This window comes from Triticum aestivum, chromosome 6A (assembly GCF_018294505.1).
Source record: "Triticum aestivum cultivar Chinese Spring chromosome 6A, IWGSC CS RefSeq v2.1, whole genome shotgun sequence".
Taxonomy (NCBI): domain Eukaryota; kingdom Viridiplantae; phylum Streptophyta; class Magnoliopsida; order Poales; family Poaceae; genus Triticum; species Triticum aestivum.
In genome coordinates, this window is record NC_057809.1 from 535884648 (window position 1) to 535907548 (window position 22901).

The 22901-nt window shown below is 43.4% G+C and overlaps 2 protein-coding genes across 2 annotated transcripts; one reads left to right on the top strand and one right to left on the bottom strand.

Moving 5' to 3' along the window:
• The first annotated feature begins 15779 nt into the window (after positions 1-15779).
• Positions 15780-17946, top strand: LOC123128335 (annexin D7). Its single transcript, XM_044548309.1, has 4 exons — positions 15780-16165; positions 16238-16456; positions 16938-17150; positions 17480-17946. Exons 1-4 carry the CDS (start codon positions 15944-15946, stop codon positions 17771-17773), a joined length of 948 nt encoding a protein of 315 aa, XP_044404244.1. The 5' UTR covers positions 15780-15943; the 3' UTR covers positions 17774-17946.
• A 1233-nt stretch (positions 17947-19179) lies between these two features.
• Positions 19180-21944, bottom strand: LOC123128336 (uncharacterized). The gene is made up of 7 exons (XM_044548310.1): positions 21810-21944; positions 21648-21692; positions 21428-21545; positions 20767-20826; positions 20008-20125; positions 19708-19924; positions 19180-19528 (listed from the first exon to the last, which is right to left on the bottom strand). Exons 1-7 carry the CDS (start codon positions 21852-21854, stop codon positions 19358-19360), a joined length of 774 nt encoding a protein of 257 aa, XP_044404245.1. The 5' UTR covers positions 21855-21944; the 3' UTR covers positions 19180-19357.
• Between the last annotated feature and the right edge of the window lie 957 nt (positions 21945-22901).

A 22901-nucleotide genomic window follows, 5' to 3' on the forward strand; every position in this document is an offset into this window, starting at 1 on the left:
TAACTGTGGGAGAATCTAGAGATATTACACAAGCTACCATAGGGAGCATTCACTTTCCTGCTATACATTATTTTGCTCTCTTCATAGGTAGATGCATAAATGGTAAAGATGAGTCATGTCACATGTGTGTCCCCGATCTTAGTATTCTTAGGAGTGCTGTGTTAGGAGACAAATCATATAATTTGGGAGCCATTGTTGCACGTAGGTTGCATCTTAATAGACGTAATGGAGATTTCTTTGGTGGAATTTATGCAACCCGCATAGCTAATTTTCTTGGTATAGATGTGCGCAAAGATGATATTGAATTACCTCCTACCTATCTAGATTTTCATGCTATGGTTCACCACCAGTTTCTCGAGAGGAACGAATCACCTCTCCAGTATCGACTAATCTTTGACAGACGCCGTGCTGTCCATATTACTCTCCCTGCTCCTGCTTTCTTTGATTATCAGGCAAGAGGAGGATATACTATTACCAGAGAGGAGGCAGATGAGTACGAGAGGAGAGAGGGGGCTGCTCGTCGCCATGCTGCAGCTCAACACGCGATAGCTGCTGCATCACAGTACGACCCCAACAACTATTATTACGGATATCAGCCAGGCCAGCCGTGGCCATAGACCGACTTAGGCCAAAAGCCTAAGCTTGGGGGAGTACGTATTTCCCACCGACATTACATTCATGTTCACACACTCATTGCTAGATGTCGGTGCTCATACTTTTTCATTGTATCATCCATGCTAGTTTATTTTCCCTTTTATGCTTTCTTCTTGTGTGTTTAATAAACCTTAAGGAAAACAAAAAAATTAGTTGTAGCTTTTAATTAATTTATCTTCCATGCTTGTAGTAGTAATTAAAAAGAAAATCCAAAAATATTTCATGTTCTTCTTTTGCTTGTTGGGAGCTTTCCCGTGTAAATAGTTTTATTTATTTTCTTTTCTTTGGGGGTCGATAGGAGAAGACCATTATTAAATTGTTGAAGTGGCTCTTATATACATTATTGTTGATCTGGCAAAAGAGCCCATATTGCCTTGTCTTCCCCTGTTTATTGAATGCTTGCAGATTTCAGCTTAGTCCAATGCACGTGCACTAACATTATTATTCACACTATTTGGTCGTGCAAGTGAAAGACAATTATGATGATATATGATGGACTGGCTGAGATGAGAAAAGCTGGTATGAACTTGACCTCTTTTGTTTTTGTAAATATGATTAGTTCATCATTCTTGATTCGGCCTATTATGAATAAACATATTTGCAATGACAATTAGAGATCATAGTTTCTTGTGCCATGCTTGATTAGCTATGAGTTATAATGGTTTACCTTGCATGCCAACATGCTATTGAGATGATTATGATGTGGTATGATAGGGTGGTATCCTCCTCTGAATGATTTAAGTGACTTGACTTGGCACATGTTCACGCATGTAGTTGAAACAAAATCAACATAGCCTTCACGGTATTTATGTTCATGGTGGATTATATCCTACTCATGCTTGCATTCAGTGTTGATTAATTTTAATGCATGTTCATGACTGTTGTCGCTCTCTAGCTGGTCGCTTCCCAGTCTTTTGCTAGCCTTCACCTTTACTAAGCGGGAATACTGCTTGTGCATCCAAATCCCTTAAACCCCAAAGTTATTCCACATGAGTCCACTATACCTACCTATATACAGTATATACCTATCGTTCCAAGTGTATTTGTATGTGCCATACTCTAAACCTTCAAATAAATATCCTGTTTTGTATGCTCGAATAGCTCATGTATCAACTAGGGCTGTCTGTATCTTCCATGTTAGGCGGGTTATTCTCAAGAGGAGTGGACTCCGCTCCTCACTCACAAGATAAATGGCTGGTCACCGGGATGCCCAGTCCCATGCTTTATGCAAACTAAATCAAAATAATTACAAACAAAACTCCCCCTGGGACTCTTGTTAGTTGGAGGCACTCGTTGTTTCTAGCAAGCCATGGATTGATGCTTGTGGTGGAAGGGGGAGCATAAACTTTACCATTCTGTTTGGGAACCGCCTATAATGTGTGTAGCATGGAAGATATCGCCATCTCTTGGTTGTTATGTTGACAATGAAAGTATACCACTCAAAATATTATTCACCTCTGTTTCAAAACCGAGCTCTGGCACCTCTACAAATCCCTGCTTCCCTCTGCGAAGGGCCTATCTATTTACTTTTATGCTGAGTCATCATCCTCTTATTAAAAAGCACTAGTTGGAGAGCACTGCTGTCATTTGCATTCATTATTGTTAGTTTACATTGAGTATGACTTGACTGGATCTCTTTTACCAGGAATTACAATGTCTAGTCAGTCCTTGGTCTTTAAAGGTGCTCTGCATTTATGTTTTGCGGTCTCAGAAAGGGCTAGCGAGATACCACCTTGTTATATCATATTATGATTGTTTTGAGAAAGTGTTGTCATCCAAGTTTTATTATTATGGCTCGCTAGTTGATTATGCCATTGATATGAGTAACTTGAGAGCTATGCGTTATTGCGAACGTGGTTAGTTATAATCTTTGCTGAAAACTTGAATGTTGGCTTTACATATTTACAACAACAAGATCAAACAGAGTTTGTAAAAGTTTTTCTTTATCACTTTCAGTTTGTCAACTGAATTGCTTGAGGACAAGCAAAGGTTTAAGATTGGGGAAGTTGATACGTCTCCAACGTATCTACTTTTCCAAACACTTTTGCCCTTGTTTTGGACTCTAACTTGCATGATTTGAATGGAACTAACCCGGACTAACGTTGTTTTCAGCAGAATTGCTATGGTGTTATTTATGGGCAGAAACAAACGTTCTCGGAATGACCTGAAACTTCATGGAGCAACTTTTCAGAAATAATAAAAAATCCTCAGAAAAGATGAAGGCCAGGGGCCCACCACCTGTCCACGAGGGTAGGACAAAATATGTCATGCAAGTTCTTTTCCATAAGCATGTATGACTATATTTGGAATATATGCCTACATTACATTGATGAACTGGAGCTAGTTCTGTGTCACCCTAGGTTATGACTGTTACATGATGAACCGCATCCGGCATAATTCTCCATCACCGATCCATTGCCTACGAGCTTTCCATATATTGTTCTTCACTTATTTACTTTTCCGTTGTTATTGCTATCATCACTACAAAATACCAAAAACACAACTTTTACTACTGTTACCTTTTGCTACCGTTACCACTACTATCATATTACCTTGCTACTAAATACTTTGCTGCAGATATTAAGTTTCCAGGTGTGGTTGAATTGACAACTCAGCTGCTAATACTTGAGAATATTCTTTGGCTCCCCTTGTGTCGAATCAATAAGTTTGGGTTGAATACTCTACCCTCGAAAACTGTTGCGATCCCCTATACTTGTGGGTTATAATTGGGCCAGATCCTTTTTCCCACCTGGATCAAAGTGTGAATCAGTGGATAACAATCTTTGTGAGTCTTTCAACAATGCTATCATTGAGTCCCGGTTTTACCCCATAATATCACAACAAGAAATGATTAGGAAGAAAGTCTTTGCTAGAATTCAGGACCAGAGAAGTAAAAGTGTGAAGTGGCATGACATAGTTTGCCTAACATTATGAAGAAAATGCATGCCAACATTAAGATGACTGAGTACTGTGATGTGCTCTGGAATGGGAAGGATGGATTTGAGGTAAAGAACTTAAGAGGCAGAGGAAAGAGATACACAGTAAACCTTGCCAACAAGACATGCTCATGTGGGTATCTTCAACTGGCAGGCCTTCCTTGCTGCCATGCCATATGTGACATATACAAGAGTGGCCAGAAAATAGAAGATTGCATTGACCCATGCTACTACATTGATACTTTCAAGAAAATATATGAGCACTGCCTCCAACCTGTGGAAGGTGAAGAAAACTGGCCAGTTTTTCAGAACCCTAGGCCAGTGGCACCTGGATATGTTGCAATGCCTGGAGCTAGAAAAAAACAATGATAGGAGAAGAGAAGAGGGGGAAGCACCCAAGGGAAAGAAGTTGAGCAAGCATGGAATTCAAATCACCTGTGGATGTTGTGGAGTTCAGGGACACAACAAAGGATCTTGTAAACCGAATCCAAATAGGAACACAAAAACCAAAGCATATCTTAGGAAGAGAGGGAAAAAACAGAGTGCCACTGAGGTACATAATGCAATTGCATAATAATGTAAATGCATTTAATTAGTTGCACTGCTTGCAGCAATATGCACTTATTTTTTTGTTCTTTCTATTTGCAGCAAGCAGAGGCTAATGCCTCCAAAGCCAGCGCAGCTACTGCTAGATCTTCTGCACCAGCTGGAAATTCAGGTTATGCTCCTCCTTCTAGCTCCCAGCCAAGAACATCAAGCTTCAAACCACCTAGAGTTGCAAGACACACAACTGGAAATGATGCACCTGGAGGGAGTGCAAATGTTGGCAGAGGCAGAGGAGCAAAGAGAGGGAGAGGCACAACTGCAAATGATGCACCTAGAGGGAGTACATCTGCTGGCAGAGGCAGAGGAGCAAAGAGAGGGAGAGCCACAGGGGGCTTCTCAACTTATTTCAATGCTTCTGGGAACTACTGAAGTTCTGGGAAAGTACTAAAAAGTACTGAAGTGATGTTATTTTGTATATGTTTGGTCCTTTGAACTAGTTATAATTTGCTTTGGTAGTACTGAACTAGTGAACTGATGTATTTTGGATGTTTGTGTCCATCTGAACTTGTTACCATGTGCTATGCTAAGTACTTGTTATTATGTGCTATGGTTTCTCGCAAAAATATCATATATGTGTGTGGCTGTCCAAAATGAAGTGCAAATATTTCATGTTGTTCTTCTTGCTATACTGTCAACAATACATCTTGTTGCTGAAAAAATGACACTTCAAACCTGATACATTGCATATTGCAAAATAGCTAACTGGATTTCATTTCAGAGAAATGGCAGTCTTTGCAAACTGAATATTAGTACAATTCATGACATCCATTACACATTTTGTCAAGTTCTAGGATTTAAATTCATTACATTGCTGCCTCACAACCACATAAACTAAGATAATATCATCCCTACAGATAAACCTGAGAGAAAGAGCATGATGTCATAGAATAACATCATCTTTTTACTAATACATTTCTTACAAACTAATGCTCCAACGCTTGCCACTGTATATCCTTCATTTTTCTTCTGCAGTTCCACACTCATAGCACCATCATCTCCATCACCTAATGCAGCTACAAAATCCTCTAGATTCCATACCCTATCTCGAAGATCTCCCAGCAATCCACGAAGAAATGGAGATGTAGGAAGGTCATGCCACTGGATGAAACCGTGTTGTTCAATTAACATAATTTCTTTTAGACATAAAGCAACAAACAGAACACCAAGCAGAGGAAGATGCAAAATGTCGAATCAAACTTACCTGAGCTTCAACGCATGCATAATATCTCTGCCCAGGGTTCGTCAGACTCCATGATATCCACCACGGCGCCTTCCGCCCGCAGCGCTCGCAGAAAAACGCCGGCTCATAGTCCATGGGCTGCTCCCGATAGGGCACCGGCGACCTAACTGCAGCCACTCTCCGTCGAGTCCCTCCGCCGCATGAACGGGAGGAAGCAATCGACGACGACAACGACATCACCCCCGCCGTCGTGAAATCGCCACCCGCGCTCTCTCCGTCGCAAGAACCCTAGGTTCGATCCCCACTAGCATCGGATATAAAAAGAAAGGAGTGCCCCAGCACACGTGGCATCATTAATTTCTAATCCCACCCTTGAACCATGCCACATCAGCAAATCCTGCCTTCAACCCAGCTTAAGAGAGATAACAACCGGGATCAGAGAGGTTATGGTACGGACTTCCGGGATTTGGACGTGGGGGTTCATTTGCGACGGTGTCTGCAACCATAAGATTTATTTCAGACTTCACTCTACCTGGACAGCGGAGATGGGCGCCATATATATGCATGTCGATAGTTGCTGAGTTGGGCGGCAGTGTTATGTTCGTCACTCGTCAGGTACCTCTGCCTGCGTAACACAATATTTTGCAAGAAGAAAAAAAAGAATTGCCATCTTTATTTGGAAAAACAAGATAATTCCCATGGCAGTCGCTGCGTCATTGTTTTTTTTGTTTGAGTTGTTTGGATTGCATACCACATGTGTCATGTGGTTCGCTGCATCATTGTTTAGGCTTAAGAAGAGGAATAGTCTATATCTTGCGAGCCGTTACATTTCCCCAGGAAAACAGGAGGCAAACAGGAGAGGCCCCCTTTGCGATTTACCGGCGCTGCCGCCGGCGGGAGGGAGGGGGAACCTCAGACCTGGGCGGTCGGTGGGTTCTTGGTAGGGTTAGGAGGCGGCGGCGTGTCTGAATAAGTCTCCCCTGGCTCCTTAACCGATAGGACGGGGCTCTTGCCTTCGTCGAGGAGACAGTGGGGTGGGGATCCTCGGATCTCGTCGAGATCGCGGGCTATGGTGTGTGGAGGTCGACTGTCACTGGCCGGGTTGGACCTCAGGTTGGTGGTGGTTGTTGAGACGCAGTTTCTTCTTCCTCCTCGTCAATATGATTTTCTACTAATGTTCTTCCTCTTTCTTTGTGTTGTTGCTGTTGCATGCTTTGCCCAGGCGGGTGGCCCGGCCGCGGCGCCAGGACCAGATCTTAGTTCGCTTCCATTTGGAAGGGGCACATGTAGCGATACTCAAAGTAATAGATGGCGAAGGCTGGTACTGGTGTGTTGGATGCACATGTATGTCATTGTCTTTTCGGCGTTAGGGTGAAGAAAAAGGGGAGCAATGTGGCTTTGTTTAGGTTTTTCCTGAAACACTTTGGCTTTTCTTCGAGATACTTCCGGTTCTGTCTCGAAAACACTTTCAATGTTCTTGGAACTTTTTCAACGAATTACACTCAACGCTCCTACACTTCTAATTCTCAACAAATCAGTTACCCTTAAGCATGTGCCCCCGCATGTTCGGTAAAGTGTGGACATGAACCCGAAACTTCTTCCAGTTCAGTGACCAACAACGGAACCATGGACATCCATATTGACCCCTACACCCACACGAGTAAATATCGAGTGAACCCGTCGTTCCCATATGATATGATATTCCTTTTGCTTCATGATACTTTACAAAAATCGAGGTGAGATGTATCGGCATCACGTGAACCAACTTAATCACTATGCCAGTTTCCTCGTTATCGGTTTTGTTCTCTTTTCTCGTTCATGTGTTTCGGCATCCCAGTAAACAAGTCATACTATGTCTAGCCAGACGATGATGGATACCATCACACAAAGAGGGCCGTGAGAATATCTCTTCATCGTTGAAGGAGCAAATCCCAGTATCAAGCTATCTAGTTCTTTGTCATACTTTTATGATAAACCTATAAGTTGTCGTTGTGATCACCCTGTTATGGTTGATGTTTGACGAACCCCAAAATGCACCATCTGGGATGAAGAAACTCGATACTCTCATGGTCAATGAATCGTGTATACGTTAACATCTCTGTGTTGTATACTATAAACTTGTGACGAAAGGAACTCTTAGTATAATATTCAATTTGGGTCAGTTCAAGACAAGTCTACTTCTAATATTGTATCATCAAAGTTTCTAGCATCCTCGTTACACTAACTTATGCTCATGATCAAGAAAAAGGAAACCATCTGCAACAAATTGAGCTGACTAGGAATATATTAACTGATTATTATTCCACACATGCCCATGATCAGGAAATAATAATTGTTATTGTTGTCTATAGATCATAGTTCCTTCATCTAGAGGATTCCAAACCTCTCTCAGTACCTTCCTTGATGGCCAAGGATCTTGCAGGATTAAACTGGGATAAAATTGGTGAATAATCACAAAAGTTAAAGCCAAATCAGTAGCCATGATTGGGCTATACGAGCACCGGTAAGAGCATTTGTGCTCGTACCACGCACCATCTCCCCCTCTAGAAACTGTGTACGGTGTTTTATATTTTGGTCGTCATTCCCTTATATGAATTCTAATTTTGGCGTTCTTGGAATTGTTGGATTCCTATTATTGACCCCGATACACTCCTGACATCGGGTCTTCCGTTTTGGCTTCTTGGGAAACATGAATTTGCAAAACTCGATGAAAGGCATGTATCTGGTGATTGCACTTCTCCAGTTTGGCCACAACTTATTTCCTTTCATCGTGCTAAGTCCATGGGAGCTTAATTACACCTACAAAGACAAAAAATAAGGGGAAAACTAATAAAAACCAATTTTTGAAAAAAAATCAGGCCATTCAGCGATTTATTTGTTGATTTAGCACTAATCGGGGGTGACTGATAAGATTATGCGATATCGTTAGTATCAATACCTAACCCGCAGCCGATCGAGACGCTAATGATAAGTGATATCTTGACCATTGATTACTAAAATTGTGCAGTGACCTCAGAAAAGTGCATGAAAAATAAATATTATGCAAAATGGACATGAAAAAGGCTAGATGGACATTGAACATTTTTTATATGCAGGTTGAACATTTTTTAGCTATCCGTTGAACATTTTCCAAGCACACATTGAAATATACATATTTAACATTTTGCTAAATGCGCATTGAAATTTTTTTAAACATGTGGTGAACAATTTCTGAACACACATTGAACATTTTTTTGTAAATTCCATTAACAATTTGGAAAAGCATGTGAAATATTTTTTAAGTGTTACACACATTTTTAAATGTGGCAAACTTTATTTTTGAATGGTACAGAATTTTAAAATTACGCAAACAAAATTTTGCATTGTATCAACAATTTCCAATATGTCACAATTTTTTTTTGAAATTTTTGAATGAAATGATTTTTTTACAAATTATGCAATCAATTTTGTTATATTGCATTAACATTTTTAATGTATTGTTAGCTTTATTAAAATTTGGTAAATTGATTTTCCTAAATATATTAAAATGTTTCAAGTTATAAAAAATAAAAAAGATTGGCAACAAGCGAACGAGAAAAATATGAATAAAGACAACATTTTCGTGGGTCAGGCCAGGAGACCTTGCTGTCGACGACGTCCGCAGGCGTAGGCCTGAAGGCAAGGGCAAATTCGCCGGCCCAATCTCCCGAGCTCACTTGAGCGATTTTTTCCCCTAAAAAAAAACTTGAGCGACTTTTTTCCCTTTTATGAAAAACTGGTTGTTGGATGTTTTTCTACCGATTTTTTTCTTTCTTTTCTTTTTCTGATAAATCTCCGACCGTGTTTTAATATTTTTTCGTGTGTATTAAAAGAAATACCAACCTTACATTGAAAAATTAGTTTATATTAAGAAAAATCACAATATGTTTCAAATTATGCAATCAATTGCCAGTGAACACAGCCGGGCATGGTGGGATGGGTAGGGCTCAAACACCCGAGTTTCCACTTGGCTTTGAACTGGCCCCCTACTCACACATGGACTCCGAATTACCACCGGCCCTGGCCCTGCTAGGCTCAGAGGAAGGAGGTACAGGCAAAACCAAGGGACAGATGGCACCTGGCATGGAAAGCATGAAGGAGGATGGTCAAGGACAGGGATTCGGCATGGAGAAAGAGCAGGAGAAGCAGCAAGTGGTCGCTGCGCACAGACAAGAGAGCCAGTTTCAACAAGGTATCAATTTTGACCCGAAGACTGCAGCAGCAAAACTGGCCATAAGATCAGGGAAGAACGGACATGGAAAGAAGAAGCATGGGGGAAATCCCAAGAGTAACACCTCGGTGCTTGGGAAGAGAGGTGAACGCATGATTGAGGGGGGAACCCCGACAGAGATGGACTACACCACTGGGGAGTCTAATTACCATAAGAAAAAACGAGGTGCAGATGGGCAGTTGAACAGGGAAGAGGCAGGGCAAGGGGAAGTATTGGCAGCGACCGGGCCAGGGGCTCCCGGTGAACTGGCGGACGCGACTGCACGCGTCCGTCAGGAGCCATGAAGCTCCTCAGCTGGAACTGCCGGGGTTTGGGATAGCCTCGGACAGTTCAGGAGCTAGTGTGCTTGGTAAGCACGCATCGTCCTTCTATCGTCCTCCTCTCAGAAACTAGGCAGAATAAAGAGAGGGTACGTAGTCTCGGATGGAGAGTAGGTTTTAAAAATTGCATGCTTCATGATGGAAAAGGGAAAGGGGGTGGAATTGCTCTGTACTGGGATGACTCGGTTGAAATGAAGAAATTATCAGTTGGCCCACGTTATATTGATGTGTTAATATGGAATAATCCGAGTGAGATGTGGTGGAGGGGAACTTTTGTGTATGGGGAGCCGAGGGTACAAGACAGGAGGCACATGTGGAATCTCCTGAAAAGAATTAAACACCACTCAAGTACCCCATGGCTAGTAATCGGGGATTTTAATGAGACGCTCTGGCAAAGTGAACATTTTTCAGTCTGTAAGAGATCAGAGAAGCAGATGGTAGACTTTAGAGAAGTGTTGGGCTGGTGTAACTTGCTCGATCTGGGATACCGGGGTCCGGGATGGACTTATGATAGCAAGCAGGAGGGAAGGAAAAATGTAAAGGCAAGGCTTGACCGTGGTGTGGCTACTCCATGTTGGAGCAATAGGTTTCAGAATGCGCAGGTAGAGCATATCTGATCCACCAGGTTGGACCACCTGCCATTGCTCCTTCAGTTTTTATAGAAGTTAGAATACAAGAAGAAGAAAGAATTCAGGTATGAAGCACTCTGGGAGAGAGAGGAGTCCCTACAACCTATGATAGAAGAGAGCTAGAATAGCTTGAGGCCGGCGACAAGTTTACAGGATATACAGGAGAAGCTACGTATAATGCAGCAAAGATTGGGGAAGTGGAGTTCAGAGAAAATCAGGTCCATTACCCAACAAACCAGCAAACTCAGGAATCAGCTGCGCACATTGATGCACAGACCGGCATGTGCAGCAAATGACACAGAGATAAGAAAGGTTACTAAGGAACTTGATGAACTATTACTAAGGGAAGAGATACTATGGAGACAACGGTCAAGGGCTACATATTTACGGGAAGGAGACAGGAACACGAAATGGTTTCACCATTAGGCGACGTGGAGAAGGAAACATAATAGCATCACAAAATTGATGAATGAGAAAGGGGAATGGATAGAGCAAAAAACGGATCTTCATAAAATGGCGACAAATTTTTTCAAGGTGCTCTACGCCGAAGACAAGAATGTAAAACCGTAGGAAGTCTTGGGTCTGTTCAGTGAGATTGTGAGTCAGGGGATGAATGAGGAACTGGAGAAGGAATACACAGAGAAAGAGATCAGTGACGCCTTGTTCCAAATAGGCCCCCTAAAAGCCCCTGGACCAGACGGTTTTCATGCTAGGTTTTACCAAAGGAACTGGGGGTGCTAAAAAATGAGGTGTGCTTGCGGTAAAGAGATTCTTTGTAGAAGGCACAATGCCGGAGGGACTGAACGACACAGTCATAGTGTTAATTCCCAAAGGCAACGATCCCAAAAATCTAAAGGATTTTCGGCCGACCAGTCTGTGCAACGTAATTTATAAGGTGATCTCAAAGTGTCTGGTCAACCGTTTGAGACCACTATTGGATGAGCTTATCTCGGAGACTCAAAGCGCCTTCATCCCAGGGAGAATGATTACGGATAATGCTTTGATAGCCTTCGAGTGCTTCCATAAGATCAGCCACAGTAAGGTCCCACAAAACACACATTATGCCTACAAGCTCGACCTCGCCAAAGCTTATGACCGAGTAGATTGGAACTTCCTAGAGGGGGTGTTGGTTAAGTACGGGATCAGTAAGAAGTGGATAACATGGATCATGGCATGCGTCCGATCGGTCAGATACACAGTGAAGTTTAACGGAGAGCTATTGGAGCGTTTTAAACCGACGAGAGGCTTAAGGCAGGGGGACCCATTGAGCCCATATCTATTCCTGTTTGTAGCGGAAGTCTTGACATGCATAATGCGAAAAGAAACAGAAGAAGGATCCATCACGCCAATCAAGGTCGCACGGGGGAGCCCAGGCATCTCAAACCCGCTCTTCGCGGATGATAGTATGTTGTTCTTTCATGCATCCGTAGAGCAAGCAAAGGTGATCCAGAGTGCTCTGGACAGATTTCAAAGTGGTACAGGGCAACTCCTAAGCATAAGCAAATGCTCAGTACCATTCTCTGAGAGGTGCCCAAGTAACATTCATACTGAGGTCAAGAACATTTTGTTGGTGGAAACCTCTACGTTTGAAAGCAAATACCTGGGGCTACCAACGCCGGAGGGGAGAATGAAGGATGAGAACTTTCAACCCATCATGGAAAGGTTCATGAAGAGGTGCAGCAATCGAAATGGCAGACATATGTCCTTTGCTGCGAAAGAAGTATACGTCAAATCAATAGTGCAAGCATTACCGACCTTCACCATGGGCGTGTTTAAAATGTTAGTTGGTTTCTGTGAGAAATATGAAAGATTAATAAGAGAATTCTGGTGGGGAGAAGAGGAGGGCCAGCGCAAAGTTCATTGGATGTCGTGGGACAAAATAACGAAACCAAAGAGAGGAGGAGGCATTGGGTTTAGGGATATGCACTTGTTTAACCAAGCACTGCTAGCCAGGCAAGGATGGAGACTGATCCAAACCCCTGATAGTTTGTGTGCTAGGGTTCTGAAATCGAAATATTATTTGAACGGAGAGCTGATAGATACGGTGTTTGCCGCTGATGCATCACAGTCTTGGAGAGGCATCGAATTTGGCCTTGAGCTGCTTAAGAAAGGGCTGATATGGCGGGTAGGAGATGGGAGGAGTATCCAAGTACAGAGGGACCAATGGATTCCGAGAAGAGAGGGCCTCAGAGCAGCCAACTTTACATGCAGATCTCGAATCCGGTGGGTGAACCAACTCATAGATCCGATATCAAAACAGTGGGACCAGGAGCTTATCCAGCGTATATTTAACCATTTTGATGCCTCTGAAATCCTCAAGATCAGAATACCAGAAGGGGAGGTGGCTGAATGCATTGCATGGCACTATGAGAAGTCATGTGTGTTTACGGTCGGGAGTGCTTACAAGCTAGCGACAAAGCTCAAGGGAATCGGACCTCAAAGTTCAAGCTCAATAGCTGAGATAGATGATCGCATCAGTTGGGACCTCGTATGGAAAGCAGGTATACCGGAGAAGATTAAAATATTCGCCTGGAGGGTAGCGACTAATACATTAGCAACCAAGATGAACAAATGCAAACGTACGCTTGCCATTGATAATACCTGTAACATTTGTGGTAACGCAGAGGAGAACGAATATCACGCAGTGGTGGAATGCACCAAGAGCAGAGCACTTCGGCAGGAAATGAGAGCCAAATGGGCTCTGCCAAGAGAGGAGTTTTTCCGCTACACTGGGACAGACTGGCTCCAAAGCCTGTTAAATTCATGTGATGGAGTGACACGGAACAGAGTTCTTCACCTGTTGTGCCGGGCATGGTACCTGCGCGACAACATAGTCCACGGAAGTGGCAAAGAGCATATATCGAGATCGGCCGCTTTTCTAGTTCAGTATGAGCAGGAGATTAATGCATCCCAAGATAAACTAAAACCTGGGAGCGCATTTGGATGCCAAACTTTGTTTGGGGACCAAGGGATTCAGTTGCCAATGCCTGTGTCGACAAGCTGGTTGCCACCGTCGGAGGGTGTTACTAAATTAAACACCGATGCGGCATTTGAGGCCGCCTCCGGAGCAAGTGCATGTGGAGCCATTGCTAGAAATGCCTAGGGTTTGATCCACTTCTCAATGGGATGCAAGCTAGATAATTGCTCGTCGGTGGAAGAGGCAGAGGGGGTTTCGCTACTGCATGGCCTTCAGGAACTAGCTAAGATCTACAGGGGTCCGATCCAGGTAGAGGTGGACTGCTCGTCATTGGTCCCTGCGCTATCCCGAGGGTCCATGAATAGATCAAGCCTTTTCCCAATCATTGCTGAAATCCGATCAGTCCTGGCTGGATTCAGAGGCGTAGAAATTGGATGGATTAGTAGGACTGCAAACAAAGCAGGACAATGTCTTGCAGCACGCGTGAGGACCCATGACGATTTTATTTTCTTTGGCTATGCTCCGAGTGAGCTACAGGATATTTTGTCAAACGAATGTAGTCCGGCTGTGTAACCCATTTGGGTTTTTCTCAAAAAAAATCACAGTATGTTAAAAAGGGTCACATACATTATAAAAATTCAGCACATGTAGAAAAAGAAGTTCACCGTACACTTATTTTTTTCAGTGAATATTAATAATATAAAAAATACCACTAAAAATATCAAATAATAGAAAGAAAAATAATGAAAGGAAAACCAGAAAGAAAAATTGAAAGCAAAAAACCAGAAGCAAATAAAAAAGAAACATCAGGTAGTAGGCACCCAACTCACTCGCCTGCGGGTGTTACCTCCACTAGTTGACACCTACGATGCGTCAATTACGATTCGCCGTTGATCTGTGCACGACCTGGATCGTGGCCATTGTTCGTTATGGAGTAGGCGTTTCGGAGGGGAGGGGAGTGGGGAGCCCAGTCCCATTTTCTGTAACTAGGCCTAAATTTTTGCCAGTATTGAGGTAGACAACAAGTTTTGATGCATTGGGCATTCCCTTGACAGGCCTATTCGAGCCATGCACGAAATTTAGACCAGTCAACTGTTGAGTGTGGATAGTGGTAGCCACGAGAAGGAAGAGGGATGTCGTCGGCGCATCATCAACTTGATCAAACATCGTGCAAGTTTGTTCAATTGTACTCCCTCCGTTCTCAAATATAAATCTTTTTAGAGATTCAAATGTGGACTACATACAAAGCAAAATGGATGAATGCGCACTCTAAAATATGTCAATATGCATCCGTATATAGTTTTTACTGAAATCTCTAAAAAAACTTATATTTAGAAATGGAGGGAGTAGTTATAAATTTGAATGTCGTGCATCAAATATGGATGCAGATAAGCTAGCTAGGTTTTCCAATTCTCTTGCTCAAGGGAGACATGTTTGGTCGCTCCATCCCCATGATCCTCTTTATATACCATGACATGTGAACTATGATCAATAGTAAAACTTAGCGTTTCCCCTAGAAAAAAGGAATGTCGTCGGCGTCCGGTACCCCACTCTTCTTCTGTCTATCTGTCTATTAAAGAAAGACAGGAAAACATGCCGTCCGGGATAGCTTTAGCTGATTATATAGCTGTAAAGAAAAGCCACTCTGTCTAATCTGAAAACAAAGGAAAGCCACTGATATCGCGCCATAGTGGCGAGCACATCCCCGCATTTCTTCCGCATTTCTTCCGTCCGCACTCTGTTCGGAATTACTTGTCGCAAAAATGGATGTATCTAGATGTATTTTAGTTCTAGATACATCCATATTCAAGACAAATAATTCCGAATGGAGGGAGTAGTTAACTAGTACTCTCTTCATTCAAAAAAACTTGTCCCAAACTTGTTTTTTAAATGAGTGTATCTAATATCAAATTAGTGCTAGATACATCTATTTAAAAAATAAGCTTTTCCGAACGGAGGAAGTATCACAAACAAATCCTGGTTGATTAACCAAGTCCAGGTGTCCGTGCCGGCCGGCCAGACACCGCTCCTATAATCCAGCAGCACGACGTCGCTTTTTTCCTCCTTTTTTCTTCCAAAGCACGACGTGGCTAGTGGCTACCATCGTGGCACGGACACGCACCGAATCAGACAAGAAGATTGACAGGGGCAGGTGATCGCCCGGCCCGCGGGGCCCCAGCCCAACCCCTCCACTGCACTGCTGTATTGGGATCGGAGACTGTCGGCCCGCCGGTCCATGTGGTGCTGCCCGGACGGGCGCGGCATCGCGGTCACCTTCTCTGGCCCTGCCGCTCGCCTTCCCCGAGCCTCCTCCTCTCCTCCACGCGTGCGTGCATAAAAAGCCCTCCGCACCGCGACTCACGGCGCCTGCTCCCCGCGCGCACCAGCACATCCAGCTCCCCGAATCGCGCCGGGACGCACACGGGCAGACACACGAACCGGACCGGACGAAATGGCGACGCTCTCCGTCCCCGCCGCCGTCCCGGCCGTCGCCGAGGACTGCGAGCAGCTGCGCAAGGCGTTCGCGGGGTGGGGCACCAATGAGCGCCTCATCGTCTCCATCCTGGCGCACCGCGACGCCGCGCAGCGCCGCGCCATCCGCCGCGCCTACGCCGAGGCCTACGGCGAGGAGCTGCTCCGCGCCATCGGCGACGAGATCCACGGCAAGTTCGAGGTAAACATCTTATACTCCTACTGGGTCTCTTTCTCGCCTGATCCGGCTGACGACGGTCGTGTTCTCCTGCAGAGGGCGGTGATCCAGTGGACGCTGGACCCGGCGGAGCGGGACGCGGAGCTGGCCAACGAGGAGGCCAAGAAGTGGCAGCCGGGGGGCCGCGCGCTCGTCGAGATCGCCTGCGCGCGCACCCCCGCGCAGCTCTTCGCCGCCAAGCAGGCCTACCACGACCGCTTCAAGCGCTCGCTCGAGGAGGACGTCGCCGCGCACGTCACCGGCGACTTCCGCAAGGTCAGTCGGTCACACGCACCTCTCCTCTCTTCGATCCATCGTCCGCGCTCCAGAAAACGCGGATCTCGATCCGTCCAAATGCGTATCTCTGCCCAAATCTACAAAATCTCACAGACATCATGACAGAACGGCGAAATGCCAATGATATCCTTCCCAGCTCCCGGTCCGTTAATATGTGAATCTTCGATCATTATCATGCGACGTAACTTGATCATGTTATATGCTTTGTTATATATTCACGAAATGTTTTTCTTTCCTGTTACATCCCACACTTTTGGTGTCATGATTAGACAGCACTTAGGGACACTTTACACTCTGTTATTCTTCAGTTAAGCTATCATGATGTACTATCTCCTGTTTTCCCGACGTGATACTTATCCAGATCTAATAAGACGATTCCAATTCTGAGATACTCCTCCTTAATTGCTGCTAATGAACACCAACAGTCCCTAATTAAGGTAATGATATTTCTTCATCTCAGCTTTTGGTGCCTCTTGTAAGCGCATACCGCTACGATGGCCCGGAGGTGAACACATCGTTGGCACACTCTGAAGCCAAATTACTCAACGGAAAGATCAACGAGAAGGCCTACAGCGATGATGAGGTCGTCAGGATTCTCACCACAAGGAGCAAGGCTCAGCTACTTGCAACATTCAACAGCTACAATGATCAGTTCAGTCACCCCATCACCAAGGTAAAATTACAACTATTCACCTCCTTGCTTACTCGCAGTTTCCTTTTTTTTTTCCATTCGAAGACAAATACACATCTTACTACTAGAACACTTATCTATGTTGCGCGTTTGAGTTGAACTATGTCATATAGTACTAATGATGAAATTGGGTAGGCACTGGTAAAAGAAATCTGATTCAACTGATCTATTGCGTTCATTAAGACACTTATACTGCTCAAAATTATCGAAAACCAAATGATTATACGTCGATAGAAGAGTAGTTCTTTACACTTGTTTCAGGAGACATTGTTTTGTTGTTCATACTGATGTATTTTGCTGATCACTAACAGGACCTCAAGGAAGACCCAAAGAACGAGTTCCTGTCAACCCTCAGGGCGATCATAAGGTGTTTCACCTGTCCTGACAGATACTTTGAGAAGGTCGTCCGGTTGGCCCTTGGAGGCGTCGGCACAGACGAGGACACCCTTACGAGGGTCATAACCACTCGCGCTGAGGTGGACCTGAAGGTGATAAAGGAGGCGTACCAGAAGAGGAACAGCGTCCCGCTGGAGAAGGCTGTTTCCAAGGAAACAAGCAGAGACTATGAAGATATGATGCTTGCACTTCTGGGGGCAGAGTACTGAGGCATGTGCCTGATCTACCATATGCTTGATGATGGGGGAATAAGAGTGCATAAAACTGTCGAGTGTGTTGTTTTTCATGGATGATTATAAGTTAGCCTGCATGGCAGTACTCGTCCGATGAATTATATCATTTCGTCATTTGAGCTGCAGAAATATCATTAGTGTTTTTTGAAGTTTACTCCAGATTCAGAATAACCATTTGCATTGGTGTTATTTTTCGTAGGATGCTCACGTCTATACAGAATAATCATTTGTTTCTACTGGTATAATTTATGATTACAATTGCTAGCTGAAGTAGCTAGATGGGAGTGGAATGACCTTGGCCAATTTAAATGGTATCCCAAACTATAAAATCAGATATCATACCCCTGAACCCCTAAAACCCAACTGGCTGATTATACCCCCTCCTTTCCTAAATATAAGTCTTTCTAGAGATTCCAATTGTGACTACATACGGAGCAAAATGAATGAATGTACACTCTAAAATATGTCTATAAATGCCTATGTAGTTTTTATTGAAATCTCTAAAAAGACTTATATTTAGGAACGGAGGAAGTAGATAGTAGGGGTGCACACAGATGGAGAAATATTGCTAATCTCTCCTATCCTCCGCATAATGCTCATCTCACCCTATTTTGCATTTTCTTCTTCTAAAAGCCAAGTCTTGCACATGCAGTGCTGAATACCCATTCCGAGAACACGGTTTCCTGATCACCATTTTCGTTTCCAGGGATCTAAACCTACGTTCTTTTATCCAACTATTATTAATGAGCTACCTGAAGACATCACAAAGGATAGTAATCCCTTCACATCAGGGAACAGTGAGCAGCTATGTAGTATGTACCTTATGAAATACTGCCTCCATTCACAAATTATTTTTTTTGAATCAGATGTATATAGACACGTTTTACTGTGTTTGTTTACCCATTTCAGTCCGTATTTAGTCCATATTGAAATATAAAAGAATATCTATATTAGTGAACGGAGGGAGTATATCTTTACACCGGTGAACTGCTCGTGTCAGGAGTAACTATGATTTTTTGTCAACATAATTAGGCCTAGTATTTTGCAAATGCATGGCCTGATGGAGAGGCCCAGTCTCAGTCTAGACAACACTCGCCCTGCTGTTGCAAGAAAAGGCTTAGCAACAGAGTATGTACGGTACAGTAGTCTTTTTTTCTGATCAGATGAAAACAGAACGAGATTCTCAAAAAAGAAAGAGAAAAGATGAAAACAGAACGAGATCTCTGACCCAGTGATTACAAGTCAGGGGCTACAGTAGTCCTAACCCTCGGATGATTTCTAGCGATTGGATCTACAATGGGCTAGCCAGATTGGGCGCTAAAGTGCATTCTATAATTCACGACACAGTAGCAGCCTCAAGTTAGCGCAATGAGAAAACAAGAGAACAAAAATGTGTACTGACACTCTTTGCCACATGTAGTGTGTGGCGCAATGGAGCTCAGACTCACATGAGCTCTTTATAGAATATCAAAAGTGTGTTTGCAACAATGTCGAAGGGAATGGAAATATTCGAACATCAAGTATCACTGCTCCATGTATGGAAGTGACAATATCGGACCTTCACAATGCCGCATGCCGACGATGATGCCGCTGACTTCTCCTCCGAGCTCGCAGGTCTCTTTTCCTGAGGATAGTAGCTGTGCGCTCAGGCGGTTTATCATTCTCCATGTCGCTGTCTGGAGAACCCAGTATACAGGCCAGTGGGTCCTCCATGAGGTTCCCAAATGATCCCTACAAACATGAAGAGAAGAATGATGTTGCTTTGATTTGCTTCGGTAGTATGGATGCAAAAAAGGCATAAACTTTTGCAAGCAAAAGGATGCATAGATTTCCCTCCATAAAACAAGGATGCCTCTTTATGTTCTGAGTTCTTAAAACCCGCAAGATCAGTTGTAAGTCGCATTTTTTACCGTTGTCTGGACAGACATTGTTTTGTCCTTATCCACTGAGTTGTTTGCTTCAATCTCCTTCATCCTTTCCAGATAGGTGCTGTCAACATACGAGTAACGTTGGCGCCACCGGAAAAGTAATCTATCCTGGTATTGATCAGTGTAGAGATTCTCGGCAAAGAAATGCTTTTTTACAGCTTCAACTGATAATTTTTCATCACTATGCTTAGTAAGTATTCTGCAAGTGAAACGAGCAGTTAGCTAGTACACTTGACACAGATTTTTTTTAGCTAATAGCTATTATGATTTAGCAAACCACACATATTAGCGAGCTCCATTTTCAAGCGCTCAAAGGGCTCCTCTTCACGGCCCAATATGTATAGGCTAGTTGCATGCAATGATTCATAATATATCATCTTCCCTGCAGTCAAACCAACACCTGGAATATTGCTCCATCAGATTAGCATCTCACTAAAAAAAAGTTTAATGCAAGCACAAGACCAAATACGACTCAATTCATCGAATAATTTTGAAGGTCGTGCCCAAGGTTTATTTCCCTAGACCTGTTTTCTGCCAGGCCAGGAGAAATATGCTAGCAGCTAGCAGGTTCAGTTTAATCTAAATTTTGAAAGACCATCTACTGCTGCAAGTATCTAACAGACTACATGCTTCCTCAATTACGCCAAGTTGTTTTTACAGTAAACATATAGTGTACTTAAATGAACAAAACTGAGCATGGCTATTGTTCCACAGTAGCCAACATGTGCCCTTCCAATTGAATTTTGGAATATAAATAATGAAAGCAACCTTGCAGAAGTTCAATAACTAGTACATATCGTTAACGTGCCCTAAAAATTGTTTCTAATTCCCAGGCGAGCGCTAACTGGATATCGATTCAATTTTAACAATTCAAAGGAATGAAAAAACAATTATGTAACACTAGTTCTCAGCTAAATTGGCTGGAAAGTTGTATTGGCCTTGGAACAGGACATCTTTAATAACTTGGAAATATAAAGCTTGCATATGCATTTGCATGCCACTATTAATATACAAGGGCCAGTACCAGGTTCATAGTCTTACCAGCAGAAAAACCAAGCCTGAATAGTCGAGGCATAGGTTGACCCCCAACAATTTTATGTACTGCAAAAGAAGAAAATATATAAGCATGTGTGGTACCAACAGTAAACCTCTCCAAGGAAGCTCGACAGTTATGCAACTTTATTTTATACAAGAACCCATCATAGAGATAAATATTCCAGAAACTAAACAACAATGGTATATATGTGAAGGAGACAAGGTGTGGCGGGAAAACGTAAAAAGGAATATCAACATCCTTCATGAGTTGTTTAATGGGAACACATGATAATAGCATAAGAAAAACAGTGTGTACTGGTTATGAGAAAGGGGGAAATGATGATCTTCCCATTTGAACAGACACCATTCCTCGGAGGATACGCGGTCCTTTGGAAGGTTGGAAGAGGTCAAGAGGCTATTATTTCTTCGAAGAGAGAACTGCCATAGACATCAAGAAGGGACTGCCCTGGACTGGCTCTTGCATAGACATCAAGAAGGGACTCGGAACAGACAGTGCTCTAATTTGGTTCTAATAGCCGCAATTCACATCCTTTTAAAACACACGCAAATTTAAGCACCATTCTGTTAAGTGGATTCATAGCACAATTGTAAAGTATGAAGCAGCAATTTGATAGCAAATGGCATCACAGATCCACGAGAGAGTCACCTTGGCCAGAAGCGAACGCTCCAACGAGACTGACCACCGCAGAGGTCGCGGTGTAGCTCAGGTTCGAGAACAGCATGCAGGCCCGGAGCAGCGCGTCCTCCGTCTGGGTCACGTTGCCCTGAAGCAGCAGCAGCAGCAGCACACCCAGACCCACAAGATCAATAGGCCATCACCTCGAAGAAAAAAACAACAGTTGGGGCGGGGGGCGCCCATTGCGAACCTTGGCCCGGATGGAGACCTCCAGCTCCCGCATCGCCTCTCCCTTCTGCAATCAGAGAGAGAGAAGAAACGCCCGTCATTCCTACGGCGACCGGCGCCGAGAAGGAGGAAAGGAGACCTTGAAAGGAGCAGGAAGGGAATTTATGGGGAAGATCCGGCGAACCTTGCCCATCACTTGCCCCCACATGCCCTTCAACGTCGTCGCCATCTCCGCGCCGCGCGGCGCCTTTTTGCTCTAGGGGTCCGGGAAGGAAGACGGGAAGAGGAACCGAGGAAGAAGAAGCATATTGGGATTTAATTAGGACTAAAAAAACTAATCTACACGGGCCGAGGTTATTGGATCGCAGTTGTTGTTGGAGGATTTCGAGCCTTCGAGAGGGGTTCTTCGGCCGGCCCGTAAATTCTGATAGTTTTTTTTTTTCCTTTTTAGAGAAAAAAAAAACGCCCCCCCCCCCCCCCTAAAAAAAGAGAAAAAAAACGCTGTTAGCTGGGAAAAGTATCCTTCTCAAAAAAAATTGGAAATAGTATCCGGTGCACCTATAATTACTCCCAAGAAAATTTTCATGTATCTTTTTTTTGCAGGGACACACATCATGTATCTGCATCACACAAGATTTCAAATCTAAATGTACCAGACAACTCCAGAAACAGAAAAGAGAAATCTGGCACTGGATAGTGTCTATCTCGTGCCCTTTTTTATTCAAAAGATTCCAGAGGATTTTTTGGAGGTTATGATCCTTACAATTTTTCTCTACGAGGAGCATTTGTTTCGTAAGATTGCAAAGACAGAATTCATCTGCACTAAATTTTATTGGAACCATTCATCCATTCCAACATCTTATGGCCTTTTTTATTTGCATGATTACAAATCGCATGAATGAAAAAACACCATTGCAATGTTGTGCATATTTGTTTTTTACATGTTTTTTTTCCTAAATTGGTTGTACCTCGGGAAAAGGGACTCGTTCAATGAAGTTTGAGTGGGCAATTTTCTTCTGTGAAATCTAGTGCAAAAGGAATCATCATAGACATATATTGATTAGATCTTACAAATCAAACAACCCATGTAGGAAAATTACAATGGATTCCTATCCTCCAATTTTTCTATTAAAATCTTGAAGCGATCAAATATAATTTATTCGAGATGTGACACTCGTTCATGCTAAAAAAATGAGTGCCTCATTGTTGATCAGGAAGTTAGGTTTTAACCTGAAAGTTGGCCAAAAAAATCTCACATCATGCTAAATATTGTTGA

Bases quoted from the DNA above. Each gene is read 5' to 3' on its own strand.
- LOC123128336 (XM_044548310.1), bottom strand. From the start codon at position 21,854: ATGGCGACGACGTTGAAGGGCATGTGGGGGCAAGTGATGGGCAAG. The intron at 20,827-21,427 runs GTGACTCTCTCG...CTTCTTTTGCAG, and splicing joins AGCGTTCGCTTCTGGCCAAG to TACATAAAATTGTTGGGGGT. The intron at 19,925-20,007 runs GTGTGGTTTGCT...TTTCACTTGCAG, and splicing joins AAAATGGAGCTCGCTAATAT to AATACTTACTAAGCATAGTG.
- LOC123128335 (XM_044548309.1), top strand. From the start codon at position 15,944: ATGGCGACGCTCTCCGTCCCCGCCGCCGTCCCGGCCGTCGCCGAGGAC. The intron at 16,166-16,237 runs GTAAACATCTTA...GTTCTCCTGCAG, and splicing joins AGATCCACGGCAAGTTCGAG to AGGGCGGTGATCCAGTGGAC. The intron at 17,151-17,479 runs GTAAAATTACAA...GATCACTAACAG, and splicing joins TCAGTCACCCCATCACCAAG to GACCTCAAGGAAGACCCAAA.